This window comes from Semicossyphus pulcher, unplaced genomic scaffold, assembly GCF_022749685.1.
Source record: "Semicossyphus pulcher isolate SPU_LCO1_2020_fin unplaced genomic scaffold, fSemPul1.0.p SCAF_25, whole genome shotgun sequence".
Lineage (NCBI taxonomy): Eukaryota > Metazoa > Chordata > Actinopteri > Labriformes > Labridae > Semicossyphus > Semicossyphus pulcher.
The window spans coordinates 6,317,200-6,344,383 of NW_027211699.1; the positions used below are offsets into that span (position 1 = coordinate 6,317,200).

General features: G+C 41.3%; 2 protein-coding genes across 5 annotated transcripts; one reads left to right on the forward strand and one right to left on the reverse strand.

The window, feature by feature from the left end:
* Positions 1-462: 462 nt before the first annotated feature.
* mmd2a (monocyte to macrophage differentiation-associated 2a) lies at positions 463-11,233 on the reverse strand. Of its 2 annotated transcripts, XM_069676097.1 has the most exons (8): positions 11,219-11,233; positions 10,674-10,702; positions 6,753-6,834; positions 4,426-4,586; positions 3,038-3,112; positions 2,847-2,948; positions 2,636-2,705; positions 463-863 (listed from the first exon to the last, which is right to left on the reverse strand). In XM_069676097.1, exons 1-8 carry the CDS (start codon positions 11,231-11,233, stop codon positions 663-665), a joined length of 735 nt encoding a protein of 244 aa, XP_069532198.1. In that variant the 3' UTR covers positions 463-662. The 2 variants fall into 2 exon arrangements, with proteins under 2 accessions (XP_069532198.1, XP_069532197.1); XM_069676096.1 differs by lacking the exon at positions 11,219-11,233 and having other exon boundaries at positions 10,674-10,743.
* A 4,610-nt stretch (positions 11,234-15,843) lies between these two features.
* wipi2 (WD repeat domain, phosphoinositide interacting 2) lies at positions 15,844-27,033 on the forward strand. 3 transcript variants are annotated; one of them, XM_069676227.1, is made up of 12 exons: positions 15,844-16,068; positions 16,876-16,958; positions 17,648-17,817; positions 20,838-20,934; positions 21,284-21,381; positions 21,610-21,702; positions 21,806-21,876; positions 22,944-23,057; positions 23,168-23,332; positions 25,075-25,182; positions 25,312-25,409; positions 25,528-27,033. In XM_069676227.1, exons 1-12 carry the CDS (start codon positions 15,995-15,997, stop codon positions 25,638-25,640), a joined length of 1,284 nt encoding a protein of 427 aa, XP_069532328.1. In that variant the 5' UTR covers positions 15,844-15,994; the 3' UTR covers positions 25,641-27,033. The 3 variants fall into 3 exon arrangements, with proteins under 3 accessions (XP_069532328.1, XP_069532330.1, XP_069532329.1); XM_069676229.1 differs by having other exon boundaries at positions 22,944-23,051; XM_069676228.1 differs by having other exon boundaries at positions 17,651-17,817.
* Positions 27,034-27,184: the final 151 nt, after the last annotated feature.

The following is a 27,184-nucleotide window of genomic DNA, read 5'->3' on the forward strand; positions in this document are numbered from 1 at the left end:
TTACATACAGTCATTGCTGCAAATCTGTAACGTCTCTTATTGTAAAGTTTGTTGGTTGTAGTGCGAACTCCCTATTTTCATGTTTTGTCGCTGTGCAAAAATGGACAAAACTGTAATAAAACCAAAGGAACAGAGACACTTTCCTCTTAGCACCGATAATAAGGAATGTCTGTAGTGTACGTTTTTGGCACTTTGACGGAGGAATATAGATCAGAGTTTAGGAGGTGTAGTCAGAAAGTTCAGTTACAGAGATCTGTTTTTAAAGACATTTCATACGCTTATTTGCTTTCTTGCCAAGAGAGCGATAAGAGAGCAGACACTACTCACATGCCTGAACGGTACATATGAATAAGAAGATGCTGTGTGGCTTAGCTTAGTTTGTGCCCCCATCTTTCTTGTCCCTCTGAGGCTTTAACCATCAAAATAATGCCAAATAAAAGATATTTAAAAAAGAAGGTTGCTACTCATAATGTAGCATGTTGAAATGATGCTAACAGTAAGTGTTGACAGTCTGATCCTCTCTGCATCGTCTCTCCAGGTGTAGCCTCATGAGTCAGGTTAGTCGTAGTGAAAACACAGTGATCCCACGACAAAAAAACCCCACATTTTTCTCAGTCAGTCGTGTGGTGTGGAACCATGTGATCTCAGGTGAAAGCCGCTAGTCACCTGGACGTCTGCAGCAGCGGCCCAGGTAAGTACAGGTACCTCCAGATTGCGTAATAATGAATGCACGCGCCCGCTGCAACGAACAGATGCCAGATGGCGTGGGCGAAAGGGACGAGGCCATCGCTCTTAAAGAAGACCACGCCCACAACGTAGAAGATTCCTCCCACTGCCAGCTCACACACACCTGCCCGCTCCACCTGGAATCAAGTCAGACAACTCAGGCACATTTTTTTGGGATGGAGTGTGTGAATTAAATTAATGTCAAGGAGCAGAAAAATCTGAGTTTAAAGTGAATAGATCTGAGGCACTCAGAGGGGTAATTAATAAAAAGCCTTCATTTTTTCAGGGCTACAGACTCGTAGTAAAAACATGCCTACACGATTCAGCCTTCATCAAGTACTTTTTATCAATGACACCTCTGAGGGCCTCAGATCTTTTCAGTAATGCTAGCAGCTCTGTGAGGTTGTACTGAGGCACAGTGGTGCTTGAACTAAATGCTAATGCCAGCATGCTTAAACATATTCATAATGACAGTGCTAACATGCCAAACTGTTATTGTTAAAGGAAAATAGTCTCGTACTGCACTACTGAGGTGTCTAATCCAGGAGCGACTTAGCTGATGCGCCTCGCTGTAGTTTGCAATCAACATTAAAGATGATCAGCAGTTGCAGTTAAAACAGTTCATTTATTATTCCTCAGTGCAAAATATAAATAACGTCCATACCCCTGAAAAACAACCAATAACTTCCAACTTAAAGTGACGACAAAGCTCACATTTCTTTTGCCCTTACAGGATCACACACCTGAACTAGACAATGACTTTCCTTTCTCTTATACCTGAAATATAGCATCAAAGCGACACCCTCAGTACATGTATTAAATTACATGTATGTTATTGCACAAGAACCCAAAATTTGGCTCTAACAGTTATCTTAGGCTTGCATATTAGCATGCTAATGCTTAAAATTAGCACAAAACAAAGTGCATCGAGTCGGGCTTGATGGCTGTTCCAAAAGCGAGTCAAATGTTCAGATATACGTTTTATGTCTAATTCATCCTTAAAGCTCCTGTGAGGAGTTTTTCGCTGGTTATGAAACAGACTGAAATTAATTCTGATTAGCAAACCAGACCATCAGCGACAAGATTGGTTATTTCTATATAGTTATTTTTAATGCCTGAAGCAGCTGGCAGTGGGGTAGGTGTCATACGAAGCGTTTAACTACACACTGCCTTTGTTTACATTTTCATGGACAAAAATTTAAGTGAGTGATACATATGACTTTTTGTTAAAACCACCACTGAAGCAATCAGCAAAGAGATAAAAAGGTACGGCTTTGTCCACAGGGGGGCGCCAAACTCAACACAAAGTTCCTCACAGCAGCTTTAAGGATGTGGCTGCTTTGAGTGATGGCTGAGCACTGCTTGCTGACTGCTAGCCGCCACCTCAGCTAATTTGAATCACTGAACTTGACCTCTTGGGAATTCACCCTCTCGTCCAAATATGGTCATTTCCGGCCCCAAAAATCCAAGATGGTGCCAAAATGCTGAACACAAGGCTTAAAAACATGAGTCCACAAACTAGTTTATGATGACTTCATACACTTCTAGGTATGAATGTCAGTAGTTTTTGCAAATATTGAGAATCAAAATAAGCAACAAATCAAAACTAAATAGGATAGGGCCACTAGACATTAGCCTACAGTTCGTTTTTGTAGCATTCTAAATTGGGAACTAATGACTCCTCAGAGAACAGGAAGTTAATCTAAAAATAAATACTTTGGAAATAAGTTGTCAGTTGTGTTACGGTAAAACAACATGATATGTTGGTAATGGGCTCAAATAAACAAAACCACCAGTTTCGTTCTTTAAATAGTGACACTGTCTGAGTCCTACACAATAGCAGGAAGTAAGGATTCAGAAGAAAGCTGCTTGTTTCTCAGAAACAGAGAGAGACAACGGTTGTTCTTACCATGGACAGGATGACCAGGGCAGGAACAGCCCCCATGGCCACGTATCCAAACAGCTCCACCAGCTTGTACCTGCAGGTAAAAAACAGTTTTATGTAATAGTTTCTGCTTCAAACATCGGTGCAGTGTTTGCTGTAAACACTCGAGGACGGGAGTTTGGTTTCAGGTGTCAAAGCAGGACACAGAGCAGACAGACACATAGAGAGACGTTACCTCTCGTGGAAGAAGAAGACATACATGGATCCTACGCAAGCCATGACCCATATCAGCCAGCGCATGTGGCACGCCCACGGCCCCAGCTCCCGCAGCATTAACCTGAGGGAACACATCAGCACGGTCACTATTATATATGTTAACCGTGTGTTATCCACCTGGCTGCCTATCATTCTGCTCACATGACCCACCACGGAGAGTAGGAGGCAGCTATGAAGAAGTAGATGGCCACTCTGTCGCACATGTGGAAACGCTGCTCCACCGTCCTACACAGATCAAAGGGAAGGAGAGATGAGAGTTCGTTTTTACACATTACCTGTTAATTTATCACCATATTCACATGGCGGCCATTCTCTAAAGGCTGTTATAATGTCTTACTTCTGTGTTCTAGGTTGCAAGTTGCATAAACATGGAGAATGCGTCATTCTCAGTTATCGTAGACCGCTCAGGTTGATCTGAAATGAGACAGTCTGGTCTGGGAAGGATTGCGTCACCAGCTGTTCCCACCCTTACCCTTGCTTCACAAAGCACTGCTATGATCGCCTGGCAACAGGTAGCAAGCTGGCTAACTAGCTAACATAACTATCGTCACATAACTTAACCTGTTTTTTTTAAGATAATTTAAAGTATCAAAGTCCCTTTCATGTTTTAATATTTGTATTGCTAGCTATTTGATTAAGTTAAAACCGAGAACTTTTAAGTTCAAAGTGTATTCCTCAGACGCTTGAGAGCCCAATGCCTCCTTTGTGGCCCGGGAAAAGGAGGACGCATTTGAGGAGCCTTCGAAATTGGACAGCCTATTCAGCCACAGTGACGCAATCGGCCTTCAAAAATGGCCTTCGAAGGATGCAGCCCCTGAATTGGGACACAGCTAACATGTTTTCCCACCAACATCTTAGACACAAACAATTGCTAACGTTAGCATTCGTCCGATTGCTAGCTAGCATCTACGTTAGCTAGAATTTACGCCTTTCCTGTATTGTTTAACACTATCAATTGGTTTTGGTAGCAAGGAAGGGGTATGCTAACATTAGCTGTTGCTTGACAATAGCAAATGGATTAACAGTAGGCTATATCAATTTGTCAGGTTCCCTACTTTAATGGGAGTGACTCAGAGGAAAATGGCGGCCCTGTGAATATAGTTTATTAAGTTACCTCGTTTGTTTGTTTCAGTACATGGCAGGATCTAACATTTTAAAGGCACACACACACACAATCAAAAAATTCAAATTTGCCCTGAACCCTCTGGATTAGTTGATTCGTTTGAAGAACATGGTTTCATGAGATGGTTTCATGAGATGTATCTTTAATGCTTAATGCTACATGTTTTATAAGGGACATGGCAGGAAAGTGTGTGTTTGACTGTTCAGTTTTTAGAAGATGTGAGGTGAAGATGATGTAACGTATTATTATTACCATGTCACATCTGTTAATCTGTCTCTGGCCCAGTAGCTATGTCCTTAATGATATGTCTGTGCATGATGTAAATGTCTACCAAAGGAGCAAATTAAAACACACACACATCTGCAAAATCCCTACACACCTTTTTTGCCACACACACATACACACACACACACACCTGAGGTGGCTGATTTTCCAGGCAGCAGTGTGGAAAAGAGTTGAGGTGACAAACAAGCCGGTGAGACCGCTCCCATAGAGCCAGGCAGCAACACAATGCCATTGGTCGACAGACAGGAAGTAGAGCACCGACCCGCCCACCAGACTGGGGAGGATCCACAACTAGAAGGGATAACAAAGGGACAGTTTTATTTTCCCACGATACACACACTGCTTTTTACCTGGAGGCTTTTTCTTCACATTTTCTGATACAAAAAATACACTAATTCCATATTGAATAAATATATAACACTTAGCAAACACCAGATATGTAACCAGGCGTTTTAGATGGTATAGAAGATTTAAACATTTTTCAGCATTTATCCTAAAACATCCTCCTTGAATGGTTTCCTGACATTGTTAACATTCCTTTCTCCCTCTGAATCCTGGAACAGCTGCAACCTCTGTTAAAGTAATGGCACCCTTTATAGGTCACTTGCAATCAATGTCTTGACGCTGAGTATGAAGCTTCCACTAGCACACAGCTATCTAGTTTAAACTTGATTAGGTTAGTATATAGACTGGAAATTGCTAAGATGGTTATATTTAAGAATAACAAACCCAAGTGACCTGCAACTCTCACTAATTAAGATTTAATTTGAGGAATCATTCCTTAAAAAACAGAGTGTAAAAGTGTCAATCTGCTGTTTAGCGTATTGCTACAGAGCCAGCTGTTTCCTAGTGTCCATTCTTTATGCTAATCTATGCTAACCAACTGCTTGCTGTAGATTCATATTGACTGTAAAAGTTTATTTCCCAATATAAATCAGAGTATCCCACTCTCAATCTATGTACTAGCATAAAGCTATCTTAGCCTATAAGCTTAAGTTAGCATATAGATTGAAAATAGCTTGCCTGGCTTCTTTTAAGGATAACAGAACCCAGTAACCAACACCTCTCCCCAATTTTCACTGTATATCTTGCTGTTTAATCCTCAAAAGTAAAGTATAAAAGAGGCAATTTGCTGTTTTGTGTATTGCTAAACGCTAGCCTTGAACTTGCTACCCTTTGAGCAGAGCCAGGCTAGCTGTGTCCCAGCTTCCAGGTATTTTTGCTAAGCTATGCTAATGGACTGCTGGCTATAGATTTTCATTTACCGTACACACATAAGAGTAGTGTCAATCTTCTCTCAACTCTTGACAGGAAAGCAAAGCATATAAGTATGAAGCTATCACTAGCATAAAGCTGTCTTAACTTAAACTCGTTGAGGTTAGCATATAGACTGGAAATAGCTAGCCTGGCTTTGTTTAAGGACAACAGAACCCAGTGACCAGCACCTCTCAACAATTTGTATATCTTGCTGTTTAATCCTCAAAAAAGTAAAGTATAAAAGACATGATTAGCTGTTTTGTGTATCGCTAAAAGCTAGCCTTGAACTCGCTACCCTTTGAACAGAGCATAAAGCTGTCTTAGCTTAAACTCGTTGAGGTTAGCACTGAAATAGCTAGCCTGGCTATATTCAAGGTAACAAAACCCAGAGACTTGCATCTCTCTATAATATACACTTTCTTTTTTGCTTGTTTCATCCATAAAAAAAGAAAGAGTAAAATAATAATTTAGCTGTTTTGCAAATTGCTAGTAGGTAGCCTGCCATTTGAACAGAGCCAGGCTAGCTGTTTCCCAGCTTCCAGTGTTTATGCTAATATGCTAACAGTGTCAGTTTGCATTTTTTTGACAAACATGAGAATGGTTTTATTCTTCTCTTCCAACTCTTGACAAGAAAGCAAATAAATGTATTTCTCGGTATTTTAAACTATCCCTTTAACTGGTTTGTAACTAAAATGTGAAGACGATACTTGCTGTTTGCCTGAGGTCAGAGTCAATGAATGGATGAATGAATGGACAAGTATCATGAACAGATGTCTCTGTAGAAAACCTCGGCACATTAGAAGCTTTACACTGTGTGTTTCATTCACTGTCTGTCTTGCTCTGTCAGAGGCAGAAACAGGGATTACAGCAGATTAGAGAAAGCTACAGGCTGAATCACAGATTAAAGCCCACTGCCTCGGTGGCACGGCCAAAAAAAATCATCCCTGCTCCTACTTATTCCTCGCAAACCTACCCATATTTTTTAGAGCCTTCTCTCAACTGACTAACCCATTGGGATATTCACTTCAAACTGTATTACAAACTGTATTACGTTTATTTTCTTGTAGTATGTCCACAAGTGTGCAGTATAGAGAAGATCTAAACAGGGAGATCTGTACTACATCTGTACACATACTAAACCTGCGTGACAGACTCTTAAAGTGCTTTCCTCTCTGTCTGTTTTGTGTTAGTTTGGCTCACCCCATGTGTGGCACAGTTTGCAGCATGTTCATATTCAGTGGGCTGGTATCGCTTACTGGCTGGGACCCTGGAGTTCATAAACCTGAGAGAGAGACAGAAAGAGAAAGAAAGAAAGAAAGGGGGAGAGAAAGAGGAACAGTGTACGCGTGATTAATGTAGATCTGGATCCAAACAAGGTAATGCTTTATTAGTTAATAAGTTACTATGTGCGGAAGCCATGAAGGCCAGTGTGTGTGTGTTTGTGTGTGTGTGTGTGTGTGATGGTCATTCTTGGCGGATTTACAGGTCTCTAATCCAAATCACGTTGTCTGAATTTTAGTGTTCCTCATCGTTTCTGGGGCAGCTGTCTGTGACATCACTGCCGGTGCTGCAACAACAGGATACAACTGACCACGAACCATTAAATAAATTTGCATTATTTGTTTTGTTCCGATACACTGACAAAGTTACTTCCTGAGATCATGTGTGTATGTGTGTTTGTGTGTGTGTTAGCATGTGTGTTGTGTAGGCTATGTAATCAGCAGTAAATCTCTCAATCCCGGCTTACAGCGGAAAAAACACATCTGGAGTTGTTACGAAACCACATTTTATACGTCAAGATGCACACACATACACAAACACACACACACATACACAAACACACACACACATGTACAAACACATTAATTTGCATGTGTGCTTCTCATGCAGGGGCCACAGGTGTGTCTGTTTCAGTCAGCTGTGTTATTTGATTACACATGTAGGCCGACAGCTCGTTATCACACACTCACTCGCATGTCCCATAGCTGTTTGTTGTAACGGTCTATTAATTCTGCGCCATCATGGGAACAATCAGGAGAAAGTGAACAAGAAGAAGCAGAGAAATATCCACAAACCTCAGCAAAAAGTGTAAACAAAACACCAGATTATCAAAACTCTCCTGCTGTTAATGTAACAGGAAAAGGTCTTGTATAACACAAGCCTTTGAAGCTGCACAAATTTTAGCTATAAAGGTAACTTCTATTTTACTCCTTTTAAAGGTAAAATTTGGAAGAGTAGCGGCAGTAAAATATCTTGTGAGCAAAAGAAAGCTTAGTTAAACACACAGTATGTAATTTCAAAATAAAAACAAGTTAAAGATAACGTGAAGTAGCTTGAGCATGTTTCTTCATTGTTAGCATCCACCACTTCTTAGATAACACAACCTTTCATTTAATAGTGTCACACAATACAATTGGGAGCATTAATTCCAAGCTAACGTTAGAGTTAGCTACTGCGGTGTAGAGTGTTAGCTTGCTAACTCGGTAGGCTATGCCAACAATTTAGTTAGTTAAACAACTAGTTAATAGGAAAAGCGTAAATTCCTTGCTAACAGTACCATTAGCAAGGAATTTAGGCGTTACTTATTGTATAGTGTAACATCTAACTGTAGTGTTAGCTAAGAAGTTGTTGAATGCTAATATTAGCTGTTTAGTGATGCTAGCTAATGTGTCAAATGTTAACTTGAAATACGGCCTGAGGCCCCTTTAGATTTTGTCTTTTCAGTTTGTAATTAACAATTTATCAGATTCACAACATTTATACAACTTGGAACCTGGAAAACAGCGTAAGACTTATTTACGCATTTGAGCTGAGTCCACCCTGAGTCTCGACAGCGTAAAATATGGCCGCCAAAATCAGTGTGATGCGAGTCAAATGAAATCATGTTCAATGACGAGTTAATGTATCAAAGTTTATTCAACTAAAGCTTGTTCACTTTTATTTATGTTATGTTGTTAAGTCTACTGAAATAGCCGCAAGTAATGTTAGCTAACGCAATCAGTTTGCTAACCTCCGTCCTTAATTTCTGGCGGGTCAATGGAAGACAGGTGACCTAATTCCTGATTTTATAGTGTCAAACTTATGAAATGAGTGGACACTGGACCACTGCTTGTTGAGAATCAGGCAGTTAAACTTTTATTATCACCTTTTTTATCTTACTTAAAAAGCTGTAATATTTGACTGTGGTTTGGTGGACAGAAAGAGACATAAAAAAGGAACATTTGTAGGTCATTTCAGCTTAGGGCGCATGGTCAGGTGTGTTTGATGTGTCTGGGTCTCACCACCAGCACCCTCATAACAAGAACGTCAGTGTGTTTTCCTGTTGTAGGTCTGGTTGGCCGTACACAAGACATGTGGGCTCTCTAATGCACAAAACACACCTCTCCTTCCACAAATCCATTCCTCCTGCCAAAGCCAATAAATGAAGTACGGTTTCAACTTCAGCTTGTGTAATCCACAGAAAGAAAATACTCAGTAACATTAGATTATTGTACGGCGGCCATTACTCCTTCTCTCTCCTGCAGATCCACCGTGGCCGTGCCAAGTGCACAACAAGAGAACAGTATTTTCCTGAGCACTGTTGTGGTATTGTCCAGCTATCAATGGACCTGAATGTAACACTGTGATGTCCTCTAATCGGTTATGACAGAACTCTGTGTGTGCGTGTGCTTGTGTGTGTTTGTGTGTGTAATGAGATGGATGGAAGGGAGAGGGATTCACAGGCCTTGATCAGAGGGAGCATTGTTGTCCTCGTCAGCTCTCAATTTACCTCTCTTTCTTTTATTCAGATTCTGTCTTTCCACACACTTTTATGCACATGTTAGCATATGGTTCAATATAGACGTGTGTGTGTGTGTGTGTGTGTGTGTGTGTGTGTTAAAGTGTGTGTGGCCTGTTTTCACCTCACAAAGCCTGCGTATAGTCATAAAAGCCCATTACCGTATAGCACATTCCATATGTAAGTAGGATCGGTAGCAACTAAGAGGATCAGAACCTGTTGATGGATCATGGATCACCTATAGGAATGTGTGATTTGTGTGTGTGTGTGTGTGTGTCTGTATGTGCTTGTACACTCGCTCTAGCTCCAGGGCGATTCCTTCTACAGCAAAGATCAAGTTCATCTCCTCTGGGACTCAAACTCCGGTTCTCACGATTATCGCCAACTCCCGTTTACACACACACACACAGGAACACTGGCAGACATACACAAACATTCGGGTTAACCGACTGATGAATGTACCCAAGCAGAATTCAACATGAAATACTGTAAATAGCCGTGTTTGGATGCCAGGTGCAGTGAAAAGCAGCGGCACACGATACATGACAATAGTTATAAATATAACTACAGTTCTATGAATTCTAGAGGGTGAAATAGAACCGCTGAATTACAGCTAATAAGGAGCCTGGACAGCAGAAAAATTGATAGTGATTCTGATAGTAAAACTAATATTCTAATTGTTCATATGTGCTCTTACACGCTGAGCTCAGTTTTATAGGTACATTTTAGTGGCTAGTAAAGTCAGGAAATGTGTAGCATGTGACGGTTTGCCCCAAATCACTGAGACAATGTGCCCCAATCTGACTAGTGCGCAACTTCTAGCTATTTCACAAGCTAGCTTTAGCACAGGATTATGTTTTACATTTAAAAATACACCCTTTTGATCCTCTATTTTTCTGTACAAAAATAGTTTTATTACACAAATAGTGCTTTTTTTTTGGGTTGAAAAATAAAAAACTTCTCAGCTCAGATAACAGTGAACTGTGCTGTATTTCAAGCGGAAAATGACACGAGAAAAGCAAAATGCAGATGTAACTTTTTTTTTAATAGTGCCTTCTGGTGCCCAGAGATATGACCAGTGTGACAACTTACCCCACTCTCCCCTACTTCAAATTCCTTTATACTTCCAATAAGATAAATAGCCTCCAAGCTCGTTACATTTCCCTCTCTCTATCACACACACACACACACACAAACTAATCTATAACACCCCTCTGATTGTCCGTGTGCCAGCTTGTCAGTGCGCATGGTTGCACAGGATCTGTCACACATTAAAAAAAAACACAGTGGCACAAATAGGCTGTCAAACTTTAATGAGATTTTAAAAAAAGAAATACCATTACCTTCCAAATTTTGTTTTCTTAAAGTCCATCTCGTGCGTGTAGGCTCTGTGCAAACCAGCCAGGGCGCGTGCGTTGGTGCGCTCGCGCTCTATTTACCAACAGCAGCACACCAGCGAGCACCGTCTCCTCCTACGGATTCTCCATTCCGGATGTCCCACCGCCGCGTGTCCAAAACATGAACACATAAGTCCGACAGGGGTAGCGACCCACAGCAAGAACGAGCCTACACAACAACTGGACGAGTTCAAATCTAGAGTTTCGGGACTTTTTCGGAGGTTAAACAAGGAGACATCCCGGCAGAGACACGAGACTCGATGTGTGCCGCTGCCAACAGTGAGGAGAAAGAGCACAGAGTTTTGTTCCCAGTCTCAGATGTGTTCGCAGGATGTTCCGCGGGACTGGGTTTGTAACCCCTCCCCTCCTCTCCTCCCCTCTCCTGCCCTCCCCTTTCCCTTATCCTGCCTGATGATAACACAGCAGCAAACAGACAGCCCTCCTCACAACTCAGATTCACTTTCTCCTGGTTCAGTTTAAACTGTCCGGACTGATGAGACATTCATTGTAATGGGAAAACAGACACCAAGGTGACAGAGGTGACTGGAGGAGAGAGTAATTTATGTTGTACTACCTTAAGTGTATTTTTACAATTCCAAAAGAAGAAACATACAAATCATTGGTATTTTTAAGGTTAGCTTACATGTTGTTAATACTCGATGTAATGAATTTTACTATTTCTGATAAAGAAATAAAGGACATCTTAATGGTGTTGTTTTTTTGTCTCTTTGTAGTTGTTTGTATCTCTTTTCTTGTCGTTTGTGTCTCTTTGTTGTCATTTGTGTCTTTTTGTTGTCATTTGTATCTCTTTGTAGTCGTTTGTATCTCTTTGTAGTCGTTTGTGTCTCTTTGTTGTCGTTTGTGTCTCTTTGTTGTCATTTGTATCTCTTTGTTGTCGTTTCTGTCTCTTTGTAGCAGTTGTTTGTCTCTTTGTAGTAATTTTGTGTCTTTTTGTAGTTGTTTGTTTCTCTTTGTAGCAGTTTTTTGTCTCTTTGTAGTAATTTTGTGTCTTTTTGTAGTTGTTTGTTTCTCTTTGTAGCTGTTTTTTGTCTCTTTGTAGTAATTTTGTGTCTTTGTCGTTGTTTGTATCTCTTTGTAGCAGTTTTTATGTCAATTTGCAGGAATTTTCCATTTCCTCGCAGTTGTCTGTGGATTTCTGGTCATTATAAATCTCTTCAACTGCACATTTACTGGAAAAAATAAAGAGAACTGAATTTCTAATCTGCATTGTGTTGTTTCGTCGTCTTTTTTTTTTAGCTCATATCATCCATCTTTGTAGCACTATCTTCTAAAATTAAAAGCATGTCATTCTGTCTCTCTCTGTCCTTAAATTTCATTATGCAAACTCACTCATGCTTCCTCTCTCACACAACACAGAAACACTCCACTCAAACTGGAATCAATGGAAAATTAAATATTATCCAACATCAACATCAGCAGCAGCAGCAGAGGCCCTCTGCGGCGCTGTGCAGCAGCTGTGTGACACAGAACAGACACATTATGCAAACACGCAGACATCCAAACAAGTTTGCACGCCTCAAACAAAACGTGTTACACATTTACTCGGGGCTGAGTTTGGAGATAAGATTCAAAACATGAGTGACAGGGGGCAGAGTTTAACATGTGTACAGGTGAATAACAGCATCTATTCTCAAAGGTACGTGCAGCAGAATGCATGTTAACATGAACATTTATAAATCATGTCTGACTCGACCAGACTACATGTCTGAGACTGAGCATGTGCAGGTTTAATGCACCGTCTCATAAAATAATCAGGTGTTTGGACAGTTAGTAGCATCACTGTAAGTTTATATTCTATGTCTTACCATCAGAGCATTTTATTATCCTCATTATCAAAATAAACATGAATTTTTTTTCTTTAAAAGCTGGGCATGAAGCTCTCTGTTTCCCAGACCTCACCTCTGTCTGTTGGTCATGTTTGGTCAAGGCCGGCAGCACACAGTGTGTTGGACCTCTGCCTGTGCTGACAGACCTCTGGAGGAGACGCGGTCATCGAAAACAGTGAACTGGAGGAAAGGACACAGCTGGCACTGAACCACACAAACAAAGAAACATGTCCTGATTACATTTAATGAGAGGATGATGCCACTGTGGTTACTTCAAAGGTTAAATAGCCTCTGGACTTCTCTTTTGTGGGTCTTAGTTGTGCAAGAAATAATAATCAATGTGCTTAATATGGCTGATACAGTCATGGAGGGACTGCTACACAATGTAGCGTCCCCAACCAGTCATCCAAAGGAGAAAGACTTGTGTTAATTGAAGGAATTTAGTGTCTCATTGTGGTTGCATCTGTTTGTTGTTTTGAGTCTCTTTGTTGTAATCAAAGTATTTGTGGTCATATATGTCTTTGTAGTCCTTTTACAGCCCTTGGTCATTTAGCATTTCCTTTTGGTCGTTCTCTTTGTAGTAACGTTTTGTCTCTTTGTATTCTTTTGTGTATCTTTGTCATCATTGCATGTGTCTTTGTAGTTATTTGGGTCTAGCCTCTTTGTAGTGATCGTTTTGCATCTCGTTGTTGTTTATTGTTGTCTTTTTAGTCGTTGTTTGTGTCGTTGTTGTCATCTGTGTCTCTTTGTAGTTGTTTGGTTGTGTTTTGTTGTAGTCATTTGTGTGTCTTTGTTGTCATTATTTGCCTCATTGTAGTTGTGTTGTTTCTCTTTGTAGTTGATGTGTCTTTGGTTGGTTATGTGTCCAGCTTTTGTAATTTGTTTATCTTTAAAGTTGTTTATGTCTCTTTGTAGTAATGTTTTTACATCCTTGTCATAATCATCTGACTCTCTTTGTAGTCATTTTTTTTTTTAAATCTTTGTTGTCATAATGTGTCATAATGTTTGTAGACGTTTCTTTGTTGTGGTCCTAGTTGTTATGGGTCTTTTTTCCTCTCTTCCTTGTAGTTTGTGTTTCTTTGTAGTCATTTTGCATCTTTTTGTTGATGTGTTTGTCTCTTTGTAATCATTTTCTGACTCTTTGTAGTGGCCTGTCTCTATGTCTGGTCGTGATGCATCTCTTTGAAGTTTTGTTGTGCCTCTTTGTTGTTGTTGTTTTTGTCTCTTAGTCATTCTGTTTTGTTTCATAGACTATGACAGTATGATACAGTGTTATACAGCTATGTGACAGTGCTGACACTCATCATTAAGCATATGTACTACTTACTAAAAACGTGTGATACTTGACTTTTCGTTGCTGTTGTTGTTTAAGACAGCAGAGGCATTTGGCTAATTATGGTGGACATACCTCTTCTCAGTGCTGCTGAACTTTTGTGGTTTTCTAACAGTTATTGCATCTGTTCCCTCTTTCTTCTTTACTTTTATTACTTGTACCAACTAGCTGAGCAAATTTTTACTCTGTCTTTTGTTGTGTGAGATCCTCAAACAGGATGAGCAGCTGTGTCCAACAGTCTCAGTCGATCACTAAACAGTGCAGCTGAGCTTTTAGTGGTTATCCTGTGGATGATTTGTTTCCGTCACAATCTGACATGTTCAGACTCACACCTGAACTGCAAGGAAACTTTTATACTTACACAGAAACTATGACTCACACCCTAAATTATACTGTCAACCCATCAGACCACTAACTGACTCCTTCTCATCTCACGCAGCAGACATTTCTTCCACAGCCACCAGAGTCACTGTTGTACATTAAGTTCTAATATGAGAGGGCAGTCAGAAAATAATCATTAATATTCAATAATAATAATTAAATGGACTTCAGAAAAGCTGAAGGATATGCAAATTAATGGAAGGACTTTGTCAATTTTTAGAAACATTGGTTGTTTTTTTTTTACAAATATTAAAAACGTCTTATAATATGGAGCATAAATATTTGTCAAAAAATAACTTATTTGAAGGCATGTATTTCTATGTAGGTTAATATACTGTGCAATCTGTACCCTTATATTCAACATAGATAAATTTGACGTGTGATTTTAAAACAAATTTTATGAAAATAGGACTTTGGTTATGTAGATTTATTCAACATATGTTTCAAAAGAAGCGCACATTAATAACAGAGCTGTTTCCCAAAAACATTTCAAAATGAATGTATGTATACAACATAAATGTACAATTATACTATATCTTGTATAATCTATACCTATAGATATGTTCTATTAAATAGTGGCTGAGTATAAATTTCAGGTTGTAGGCGGACATGGGACATCGTACAGCCTGAATTAAAAGATGGAAAATTAGGCTTGTAGAGAATGTGTACATTTTATAATGCTTGAGAATATTAACAATGCAAAATGAGATTAATACATTAACAATAGAATAAATAATGTAATTAAAGTGTAGAGTCGACATTCTGAAAGGGACTTAAAATATCACCTAAAGTCCTAGCATAGAGGTAGTTCGGTTTAGGGGATATAATATCTTCAATTTCATATTTTCAAACTGAAACATCCTAAACAGAACAACATTTATAACAGTGAATTAAATAACATTGACACGAGCAATTTTAAGAGATAAGCAGTTACGTTTTCTGCATTGAGATAAAAATACGGCAGGATCAAAAAGAAACTTTTTCCCAGAAACAGGTAACAGGATGTGTCTTGTTTTGTTTTTTTGTTCTCTTTCACTCAAAAAAGAAAATAATATGGAAAGTGAAAGCTGTTTGGAGCGCAGTTTTGTCAAGTCATTATAAGCATAAACCTATATTTAAGCTGCATGGTGTTATATTCTAATTAAAATGAGAATACTATTTGGAACACATTTACTATTGTATGGTCCAAACAATTAAATAATATTTAATTTTAGACTGGAGTTATGAGGAGATGGGAACTAATGCGTAGCTTTCCAATTCATTCCCGATGCTGTTTGCTCATACTGACGGTGGAGGGTGCTGTTATCTCAAGTCAAGAAAACTTACTGTTCAGTTTAGTGTCTGCAGACAAGTGTTTGCTCCTGCTTCCTCTCTCCCGCGAGCCGTGTTATCAAATAACAAAATCAACACGCAGCCATAGCGAATAATAGTTTTATTACATACATGTATTATCATCAGTTAGTCTACTAGTCTACACTTCTCTAAAACTGTCCTGGATCTTTAAACGCACCACACGCTGCGTCCTCCGAGCATGCGCAGAAAGGGGTAGCAGCAGCCCCTGTGAAAAACAACAACAATCACTACAGGCCAGGAAAAAGAGATGGCTCCGTGAAGTTCAGCACGTCTGCCCCCTTACAACAGTAACAATCCCAGCCCCTACAACTGCTATTTCCTTCGGAGCATAATAAGTCGATGGTGCCGAGCCCATGAACCTGGCCAGTCTAAGCGGGGATGCTGGCGGAAGCCAGCTCCTCTTTGCCAACTTTAACCAGGACAACACGTAAGGCTGGGCCGGGGAGACTGTCTGGGGATCGGGTGGCCTGTGCTGTCAAGCTATCTGACGTTAGCTAGCTTAGTGGAGACTTGTCTGTGCAACTGTCGGGGTGACAGGGCTCAATGTGAAGTAGCCTGAATGTTGTTTCTGATGTTAGAAATAGCTTCTAATACACGCTAATTCAAGCTAGCTGGTTAAACTGAAAGTGCCGCTAGCTTACGTGTTATTTCAGTCGTTATTAGCATAGCTTTTAAGCTAACGTGATGCAGTGGGGTCCATTGCTAACTTCAGTAACAATACATATATAAGTTAGGTGGCATGTAAATTACATAGAGTCTGACGTGACTTTTGTTATTATTAATTAACGGACTTTAATTAGACTTAAGTGGATTTAATGTGATTTAGCTATTGTGTTGACCGGCTGATATTTTTAGCTCACGCGCTACAGTTGTAGGAGTTAATAATGATGTAAAATTGTAAAACCGGGGCACTGTGTTTCTTGTTGTCAATAAGACATGGGTAGTTAGACATGCTGTTGTATTACAAGGAAAGTTATCCGCTAAATTTACCGCATGTTGCTTCAGACCACAGGGGCCTTCTCTTATTGCAAAATAACTGTGACAGTCTAAACCAGTACACCCAGTTACAAGGAGACAGCCGAGACCACTGACCCTATATAGTTTCCAGTTTGAGACGCCTCTGTAAGCTGTAATAACATATGAGTGTGTCAATATTCAGCGTGTGGTTGTAACATCTTGCTGATGTAATCCTCGTTCAATGCTGCTCTTGTGTCTAATTTTATTATTTACACAGGTCTTTAGCTGTTGGCACCAAATCAGGATACAAGTTTTTCTCGCTGTCCTCTGTGGACAAATTGGAGCAGATATATGAATGTAGTAAGTATTATCTGAGTACAGAATCGTTGTGTAAATACATTGGCTTTAAAGCTACGATAACAGTATCACTTCTCTTTTATATTTTCGTACTCTGAGTGGATGCTGACGAGTCAGGACGCACACTCACTGCACCATTAGAGCATCGCTGTTACTTTAAATATTAATAAAGTTTGTCAGCACTTTTTCTACATGCATGCCACATCATTAAGCTTCCTCTACATTAATGTATTTACATTATATTTAGTATCTCACCCACGTACAGTGAGCTAGCTAACCTGTAACTTTTGATAGGCCTGTCATTATTTGAATAGCCAATGCAAAGCAGGTAGTAGGAGACTCAAACTGTATAGTCAGAGGAAGACAATGAGTGTAAGTGCTGTTATCTAAAATTCACAAACAGAGCTTAAGCTTGATCTATTAACTGCACGGGTGTCAGAAGCAAGAAAACTCACATAAATAAGATAAATTGGCATCTCTCTTGGCGTCCAAGGGAAACAATCTAATTAGATCAGCTACCTGCTGAAATGTGTTTATCATCTGATGATTAAATTTTCTGTTTCACCCCCTCAGCAAGTTAAAATTGTTGCCTCAAAGGTGCCAGTGAGGAAACTAATAAAAGATGAAAGGATCCCCCTGAGTACATTTTTCGAGGTGATGTTTTGTGTGTCTGTGTGTGTGTGTGCCTGCAGCAGACACCGAGGATGTGTGTATCGTGGAGCGTCTGTTCTCCAGCAGCCTGGTGGCCATCGTCAGCCTCAAGGCCCCGAGGAAGCTCAAAGTCTGTCACTTCAAGAAGGGAACTGAGATCTGCAACTACTCTTATTCCAACACCATCCTGGCTGTCAAGCTCAACAGACAGGTAGCTGAAGAAGAGGGCAGAGAAACGTCTGTCTGTCTGTCTCTCTGTCACACTTTTTTTTTCACCTGAGAAACATCAAACACCAGAAATCATATTTATCTTGTTCAGTATGCAGCTTCACTACAGTGGCAAACAAAACTCTTCTCTCAGCATACATAAGTCTTATTACCTGTTAGTCACTTCACTGTCTTTCATTACATTATCATTTAACTGGATGAAGGACTTAAAGGAGCAGCTCGCCCCTGGAAAAAGCTGCTGTCAGTCAAAGCTGGTGTTCTCTGTAATCAATAGAAGCGATAATATTTGAAATCGGCGCCATAGCTGTGGAGAAAGTTGTACAAACAGCTCGTGGTTTCACCCATTCTACATTCCTACAACACCCAGCGTGCATTGCACCCCTTCCTCTGAAAGGAATCCGAATCTGAAGCAGGACGAGAACATACCGGTGGATCGTCTAAAACATCTTCAGGTCTGCAGTCTACATTTCAAACCTGACGATTTTGAGCGAGACATGACATCGGAGGCGGGCGTCCTAGATTGAGGAAGTGTAGCTCAGCGAGCTCCCTGGCCTCCGCCAGATGACGCATAGCACGGATAGCGTCCTCCAAAGGCACAGAGCCAAATTACTTTTTTTTCCTACCATAATGGCCTTAGCTCCCCATGATAGCATAATGTGGAAAATTGGCGAACTTTTTACTTGAAACTGCTTCATTCTGTACTTTTACTGTTATTAATCCCCTAGTCTGTTTATTTTGGATAGAAGGAGACCTCTGTGAAGATTCGTCCTAAGTTAAAAACCTCATGACCGATGAACAGTGAGGGAATGTGTCTGAGAGTCAGAGAAACATTCATTTTTTAAAGGAAACTACTTTATTCAGTGTTTTAATGGTTTTAATCATCTGGTCTGTTTATGTTGGAGAGTCCTCCTCTGTGGATAATTCAGCTCACAGTAGAGATGTTTCGGTCCTGAACGATTCGTTCAAAAAGAACGAATCTTTTCAGTGAACGGAATGATCCGTTCACTTTCAAGCATCAAAGTCGTTCCTTTCGTTCACTTGGCTCCCCACTTCTTCTTTTAGGAAACCAGACTGATTGATGTTAGCACGAGCCAATTGCGTTTCAGAGGAGGGCTGTTTGTATCACATCTAATGTATCAAATCACCATCATTGGTTAGGAGAACGACTGAACGTATCATCGTTCATGAACGAGTGACAGTGACTGAACGTATCGCTTGACCGAATGTCTCTCTCTCTCTCTCTCTCTCTCTCTCTCTCTCTCTCTCTCGTTCACTGAACGAAGCGACCTGATTAGGTGCATCTGTACATACAAGTCAATTCACAGACTCAGACTCTGATTAAATATATTACATCCTCAGGCCCTGTGAATATATAAGGAGCCTCATTCACCTCCGTTAAACTTTAAAAACAACATATCATAAAAACGGTGATGCAGACTCGCAGCGCTGAGAGGGAGAGAGCATCTGCACAGAGGGAGGGGGGGAGCGGGTCATCGCGGACTGAAGTGATGACGAGATATAAAAGTTTGATCATAAAGCCTGATCATCTACAGCTCTGTGTAAAATATATGTAGTACACAGCGGACTGCAGTCTCTGTTGACAGACAGATCTGAACACAGGTCCACGTTATTAAACGTCTGTGTTCTCCCCGCGCTGCGTTATAAACTATGATGAACTGATCGCACAATGAAGTTGTAGTCTTCGTATTTTATTTTATGTATTGTGTTTTGTACAGATATGGACGTATGTGTCTGAAATAAAGAAATAAAGTAAAGTACAATACTAGAAACGATATTACAACAGCTCAAAAATAAACTGACACAACAGCAAGATGAGATAACACATGAATGTTTATTTTTATATAAATATAATATTTTCTTTTTAATATAGTTGGGCCAAGTAACTGTTATTTTGTGATGATTGAACAAGAAGACCAGTAATGCAATGGGAGCCGTATTGTTCGTGAACGAGTGAGAGTGAGTTACGGGTAAACCGGAAATGTCACTGAACGACCTGGTGAACGAATGTAATGAACGAATCGTTCAGCTGAACGAGATCCGAAGATCCGGGTCACTGAAGTGAACGAGAGTTGACATCTCTAGCTCACAGTAAAAACGTTTGAGACTCGGTTGTAAAGTTTACAGCCTGACTTGCTGTTGCTCCTACATCGATCTGTAAACGATGACACAGCTAAAAAATAAAGTCTTTTACTGATAAAATGAAAGCAGACGGGAGTCGACTGATGATTCAAACTGTTATGTTTAAGGCATAGGGTGTGTCCGAAACCGCATACTAACGTACTGCCTCCTACATACTCAAACAGTATGTACTGCGTACTGCCTACTAACCTGACTATTAGGATGCCGTTAGCATCATACTCAGAGCCGTCTTCTCTGTATCGTATCATGTGACTTAATCATTTACGTATGTCCGGTCTGATCTCCGGTCCATCTCCGCCATAGTAGAAGCTGAATAGCCGCAATGCATTTTGGGGCGGTTGAGTACAACCAGTGAGCTCCCGTCTCATAGTCAAACATCCGGGCCGATCTAGTATACATCCGGGCATTTCTCGCATACACAGAGATGGGAACGCATGACATACTCAATTTTAAGTCACAGTTAGTATGATTAGTATGATTAGTATGATAGTATGCGGTTTCGGACACACCCATGGACTGTATAAAAAGATGGACGATATGACAGCTCCTTACAAGTGAGGCTAAACCCTCTTTATCGCCCCCTGCTGACTGGCTGCAGTATAGCTCATAAAGCCCGCCTCCTCCATGTTAACAGATGGGACATGAGTCAAACTATAAAATCAAATTACATTTAAATACCAAATACATTTTTCTCAAACATGGTTTCTGTCATAATAACTAGTTCTTGTCATGCTGATTTACGATGATTTGGAGACGTGTCGTCCTTCTATATATACATCAATATACACAAAAACAGAACTAAATGTCTTGTTTTTGACAGACATGTTTTTGTTGTTTTGTCAGAGGCTGATTGTGTGTCTGGAGGAGTCCCTTTACATTCACAACATCCGAGACATGAAAGTGCTGCACACTATCAGAGAGACTCCACCCAACCCTTCAGGTGAGTCTGAGGAGCAGCGTCCCAGCATGGTGCTAAGTATAGAACAGGAGTTAGTCCAACAGCGGGGGAAAACTGTAATAACGTGGTGCATTCTGTGCTCACGCTGAAAGCTGCGATTGGGACTTTCCTCAAGGCAGAAAACTGTCACTGCGATCTGAGTAACTGCAGAGATATTTGTGGAACATATCCGCAGAACAAACACCCACTCGTGCTGTCAGAACCAGTTCAGTATATTACTGCAGTCTCACTGTGTACCAGTCATTCTTTCATTCTTTCCACTTCTTCTCAGACAAATGTTGGAGTCTGATTAAACTTCCTGTCTTTGACTTCTTTTGTCTGCATTTGTCAGGATTGTGCGCCCTCTCCATCAGCAACGACAACTGTTATCTGGCGTACCCCGGCAGCACTACGATAGGAGAGGTGCAGGTGTTTGACACAGTTAACCTGGTAGGTGAAAGCCTCCGCCCTCTCTGTAATAAAGCCCTTATATTTAGTCTTTCCTTCACAGCACATGAGTCCTTGTTGCGTGTCCAGCTTTTAAATTGTTGTTTAAATTGCACGTTGGAGCTTAAATGAAATCTAAATCGTTCCGTGCGACTGTCCTCGCTGTCCTGACAGCCAGTGTGTCTCTCTGAAGCAGCTCATCTCTAACTCGTGTCTGCATTTGTTTCCCAGCGAGCGGCGAACATGATTCCAGCCCACGACAGCCCATTAGCGGCTCTGGCTTTTGATGCCAGCGGAACCAAACTGGCCACAGCCTCAGAGAAGGTAAAGACACTATCTGAACAGCACATTAGCCCTTTGTCTCTCACATTTGTGTGCTGATTTGTTTCCAGCTGAGTAAGTGTTGTCCTCTCCCGCTTCCTCTCAGGGCACCGTCATTCGCGTGTTCTCGATCCCAGAGGGACAGAAGCTCTTTGAGTTTCGAAGAGGAGTCAAAAGGTAGATGATTTCAGGATGTGTGTACAACAGCAGCTGTTTTTTTCCTATGATCGACTCAAGGCTGGATGACATGACAAAAATAGGGTCAAGATCCTTTTTAGTCAACATAGATATTAATCATCTTTGAGGAAGATCCTGATAGCATCAGAAAACAGAGGATTCATTAGTTAAACTTCAGAATATTGTTCAACATGTGCTTATATTGTTATAAAAACACTGAATAAGCCAGCTTCAAGTTAAAGATCAGTGTCTATCCGACGCTCTTCAGCAGACATAGACTGTCACAATGAGCTGCTGTTCGAGCTGCTGCTGTTTCTGCAAGCTTAACTTGTTTTAAACATTCACACAGTGACAGGGAGCTGAGTCTCAAACTCTCTAAAACAAGCAGACACAGTCATTAAAACAAGCAAAAACACTAAACATATTGGGGTGCTGGTGTAGCTCAGTTAGCAGAGCAGGCGCCCCATGTACAGAGGCTACAGTCCTCAATGTGCTGATCGCAGGTGCATGTTACCCCCCTACTCTCTACTCCCCACAATTCCTGACTCTCTTCAGCTGTTCTGTCTATTAAAGGCAAACAGCCAAAAGGTTAAAAACATGAATTGAGTCTTAGACTCTCCAAAACAAGCAGACTCAGTAATTAAACCAGTAAAAACACTAAATTTAGCAGTTTCAGGTTGAAAATCAGTGACCCTCCGATGCCCATTTGTGGTCGCAGGTTGTTCAGTGAGGGGGGGCTACTAGCTAAGCTGCCACTGACATCATGATCTTCCTCATCTTAGGAGGATGAGGGAAGTTTACTTTCCATCCCTTTCGTGATGCTCGATTCCACACTTTTTTTCCTCTTCAACAGTAGTCATCCAATTTCTTTACCTGCAGCTTAATCTATGATTTGCAGGTGGAAGTGAAAAATAACTACACGCTAAATCTGCTGTGTGGTCTGTAAAAAAGTGTATCATCATCAAGAAAAATGAATCAGAAATCCTTTTATCACCCGGCCCGAGATGGACTTGCATGATTCTGTGTCTGCACCTGCTGCCTCTGTAAATGTGTCTTTCTAACCTCAGGTGTGTGAGCATCTGCTCCTTGGCGTTCAGTATGGAAGGCCTGTACCTGTCGGCCTCCAGCAACACAGAGACGGTCCACATCTTCAAGTTAGAGACACAGAAGGAGAAGTATGTGTATGTATCTTTCTGTCTCCGTCGGATTTAAGAAGCTCCTGAGTGCCGGGATTTCCTCAACGTTTACCTGTGAGAAACACATGCCTCTTACGTTCTGTGTTTGTGTGCAGGCCAGCCGAGGAGCCCACCACATGGGGAGGGTACCTGGGCAAGGTCCTGATGGCGTCCACCACCTACCTGCCTTCACAGGTCACAGAAATGTTCACGCAGGGGCGAGCCTTCGCCACCGTCCGCCTGCCCTTCTGTGGACACAAGAACATCTGCGCCTTAGCTGTGTGAGTACACAAACACGCACACACGCACAGACACAAACGCGCACACACACACACAGTTTTAAAAGCAGGTTTTGTATGCACTTGGAGGATTCTTAAAGATCAGCTCCAGTCATGTTTTAAGACATAAAATGCTTGACAAAATAAATTGTGTCCTCCCAAGGCATCTCCTCCTCCTAAATAAGCCCCGCCCACTATGAACTATGTTTCTCCTTTCGTAAACAAAACACGTCTCTGCCATCGTTTAGTCGCAACGTGTTGAAACTTAGCTAGCTTGAAATGTAGTCATTCACGATGACGGTTACAGCTGGCTCGCGCATCACCAAAGTGGTTGCCATAGGTTACACATAATGATATGCATAGCGTCACCCCGTCCACTAACGGGATTGGCTCCTTAGGTTTGTGACGTCTCAATTCTGCCAATCTGAAAACGTGTTGTTCAGCCTGTCCTTGGTGCAGTTTAAAAGCAGACAGGCCCAGCCATGGAGATGACTGCTGATGTTGTCCCTGATATGTCTTGTAGCACATAAACACCACATGGAGATGTTAAAAACTGGATTTAAATTACTGTTACATTAGTCTGCAGGTCATCATTTTAGCACAGCTGCAGCAGTTGTGTAGCTCTCTTCACAACACACAGACACAGGTCTGTTTCCTGAAACAACGTTTATTTCTGGGGGAATCTTATTTCCGTGACGCATCCCGGCCTTAGTCACGCTGTGAGAACTATTACAAAATAATCAAAATATATCAGAAAAGTATAATGTACATTGCATTAAGATGATTCTCGACACAAACATGAGTCTTTGTAAATCCTTCGAAAGTCTGTTTGAGATTCAGACATCAGTGAGTTTTAATGCGGTAACAGAGCTGAGGGAGAAACATCTGCTCACACTGGATTGTATTCAGGTCTGTTTGTCATTTGAGGACACAAACACAAAACATAGAAGAAATGCTTTTAACCTTTAACTTTACATCAAATTAATGATTTATTGCATGAAATCAAAGAGTCATTGATGTAGAGGGTTTTTTTTTAATGTAACATCACTAACAAGCTGCATTAACATGAAAGCTAAAGTTAGTTCAATCAGGGGCACTTTATTTGTTTACTGTTTATTTGTATAGGAACCAGTATGACGCAGCCACACACTACAGCATTTATAGCCTCGGCTAATTAGCAATGCCCGTCCCTTGATGAGCCTTTAAAATACATAAAATCAACAACAGATACACAAGAGACAAAACAGACTCAACAACAATAAAACAGATATGACAATATAGGATACAAACATCATACTTTAAAACCAACTCATGAAATGGGCTCTGGAGCCGCTTTCCCACTGGTCAAAAAACCCACTAACACTCGCTAACACACAGCTTTTTTGCTGAATGGGAAAGGTTACAATTGGCATTCAGACCCGGGTCAAATGACTAATTATCGCCTCGTCTCCGATCGGCATTGATGGGAACACAAAACCTGGGTTGACACGCACCGAGTTTGATAAACAGACCGTTACATCTTCACAGTTTACTAACCCTGTCTCCTGTGCGTTGGTGACGTAAGACGGTGACGCAGCAGACTAGAGACCGAAAGGAGTATACTTCACTGGCAATGGGAAAAGAGACAATCGGCATCTAAAAGCGGGTCTTCCCGGGTCTGAAAAACCCGTTTCAACGCGCTAAATTCGGTTGGAAAGGGATTTAAGGTGTCGATGAATCTTTGTTTTTTTGTTGCTTTATTTTAGGATTCAGAAGATCCCCAGGTTGTTGGTGGCAGCGGCTGATGGTTACCTGTATCTGTACAACCTGGATCCACAAGAGGGAGGAGAATGCACACTCATGAAGCAGCACAGGTAACCCCACATCTGCACAGAGGAAATACATGACACGTGCTCAGGTCGCTGAGGATTTTAATCTGACATCTTGTGTCACTAACATCCTGAAGTTTTAAAGTTGGACTCTGTGACTGTCGTTGACTTTAGGTTAGACGGCAGTGCTGAGCCATCCAATGAGATCCTTGAGCAGGGGTCACATGACCGCCCACTTGTGGCCCAGACCTACAGTGCTGCGGTCACTAAAGGTAAGTCACACTCTTTGTTTCATACGTCTGTCATTTCTAACTTTTCATTTTCTTAAAGATTCTGATGGATTGATGTTGTTTTGTTTCAGCATTTGACCTTTGACCTCTCGTTACCTAGGTTACTGTGAAGAGCAGGGCGCTGTCGGAGGGGCGGGCCTTGAAGACGACCTAAACGACCTGCGCCTAGAGGAGGAGAACGAGCAACCGCCACTCATCCTTGAAACTGACTGACTTAACGGACGGCTGTACCCACCAATCAGAGGGCTCCTCTGGTGCTGCTATGAACATGTGACACAAGGGGGGCAGGGGCAGGATCAAAGACTGGGGGTGTTTTTAAACGCTCATAGTGTTCAAGAGCCTGTCTGTGAGTCTGTCTGTGCGTTAGTCCGTTCACATACATGTCGACCTTTTCCCCCCTCTCTCCCTCCTGCGCTCCCGTTCCCCTCAGCTTTGCCTCGTAGGCCGAGCCGACGCTTTGCATGTACATGTGCCAACCGCTAAAAAGACATGCTCCAATGTGAAACAAGTATCTGTGAGTGTGTGTGTGTGTGTGTGTGTGTGTGTGTGTGTTGGACATTTGATCAAAAAAAAAAAAAAATACATGTAGCTGTGTCTCCCCTTAAGACACACACACACTGACGCAAGCACTGTGTTAAATGAAAGTGATTGTGTAAGTGCCTCGCTGCCCCAGTGTCAGGGTTTCTTCTGTTTGAGAGGGGATCTCCTCATTGGCTCAATAAAATCTATTTTCAGTTGTTGGATCTTAACCGAGGGTGTGTTCAGTATCTTTTCTGACCTTTTCCTCTCTCTCGCACACTCACACAATCTGTGGCGCTCAACTTTACCCCTCAAAAGAATGATCTGAAGCTTCTGGCATGAGGCAGACGTGTTTGCGGATAAGAGTGTGTGTTTGTGCCGAGACCTCATTTGTGTGTGTGTGTGTGTGTGTGTGTGCTGGGCATGTACATTAGCAAACACTGCGTAATTAGCCTCCACTTTCCCCCCTCCTCCCTCCTCACATCCCTGTCTTTTACCTCATCCATCCGAGGCTCAGTGGACCCTCCCCCTCCCTCCTCAGGCCTGCAGTCATTGGTTGATTTTAAACGCTGAAATGAATGATCTTTTTAAAATCTACTTAACCAATCATAACCAATGATGTGTCATGCGTATGAAAACATGCATGGTGGTGTTGACATGGTACTTTGTCCATACATCCGAGACATTCTGGTGGCGATGATTCATGTAAAAGACGGTCAGAGGATCAGTTTAGAAAGACAGGAAGTCGTCATCCCACCGTGTCTACACTCTGTACATAACCAGTCGCGGAAAGATATTGCTGTACCTTACTGTCGGGTTATGACCGTGGCTTGTTCTCTCTCGCGGATGGCGGGTTGTGTGGCCATCGAGTGAACTGATTATCATTTGATTGATTTGGAGCTCAGGCCGAGCGTCGTCGACTGGTCCGGGATGCTGCATGGTTCCCCATTAATCCTTTGGTGTCTGAAGCCGCTAAACAAGGATTAGCCGTGGGATTTTGGAGTGTCAGGCATTTTCTAATGATTTTGTACAAAATGTGAAACATTCATCTGAAACTAAAATGAAAATAAATTCCATGTTGATGTATGAGAGAGGAGCCTTTTGTTCTTGATTCAATGTGGAAATAAGTGCTAATATTTATAAAGACAAAAACTGATGTTTGCAATGGTGTTAGCATCACAGCTAGTACAACGTTTTTCCTTTGTAAAGCCTGTTACTGAAGATGACTGCTAACAGCC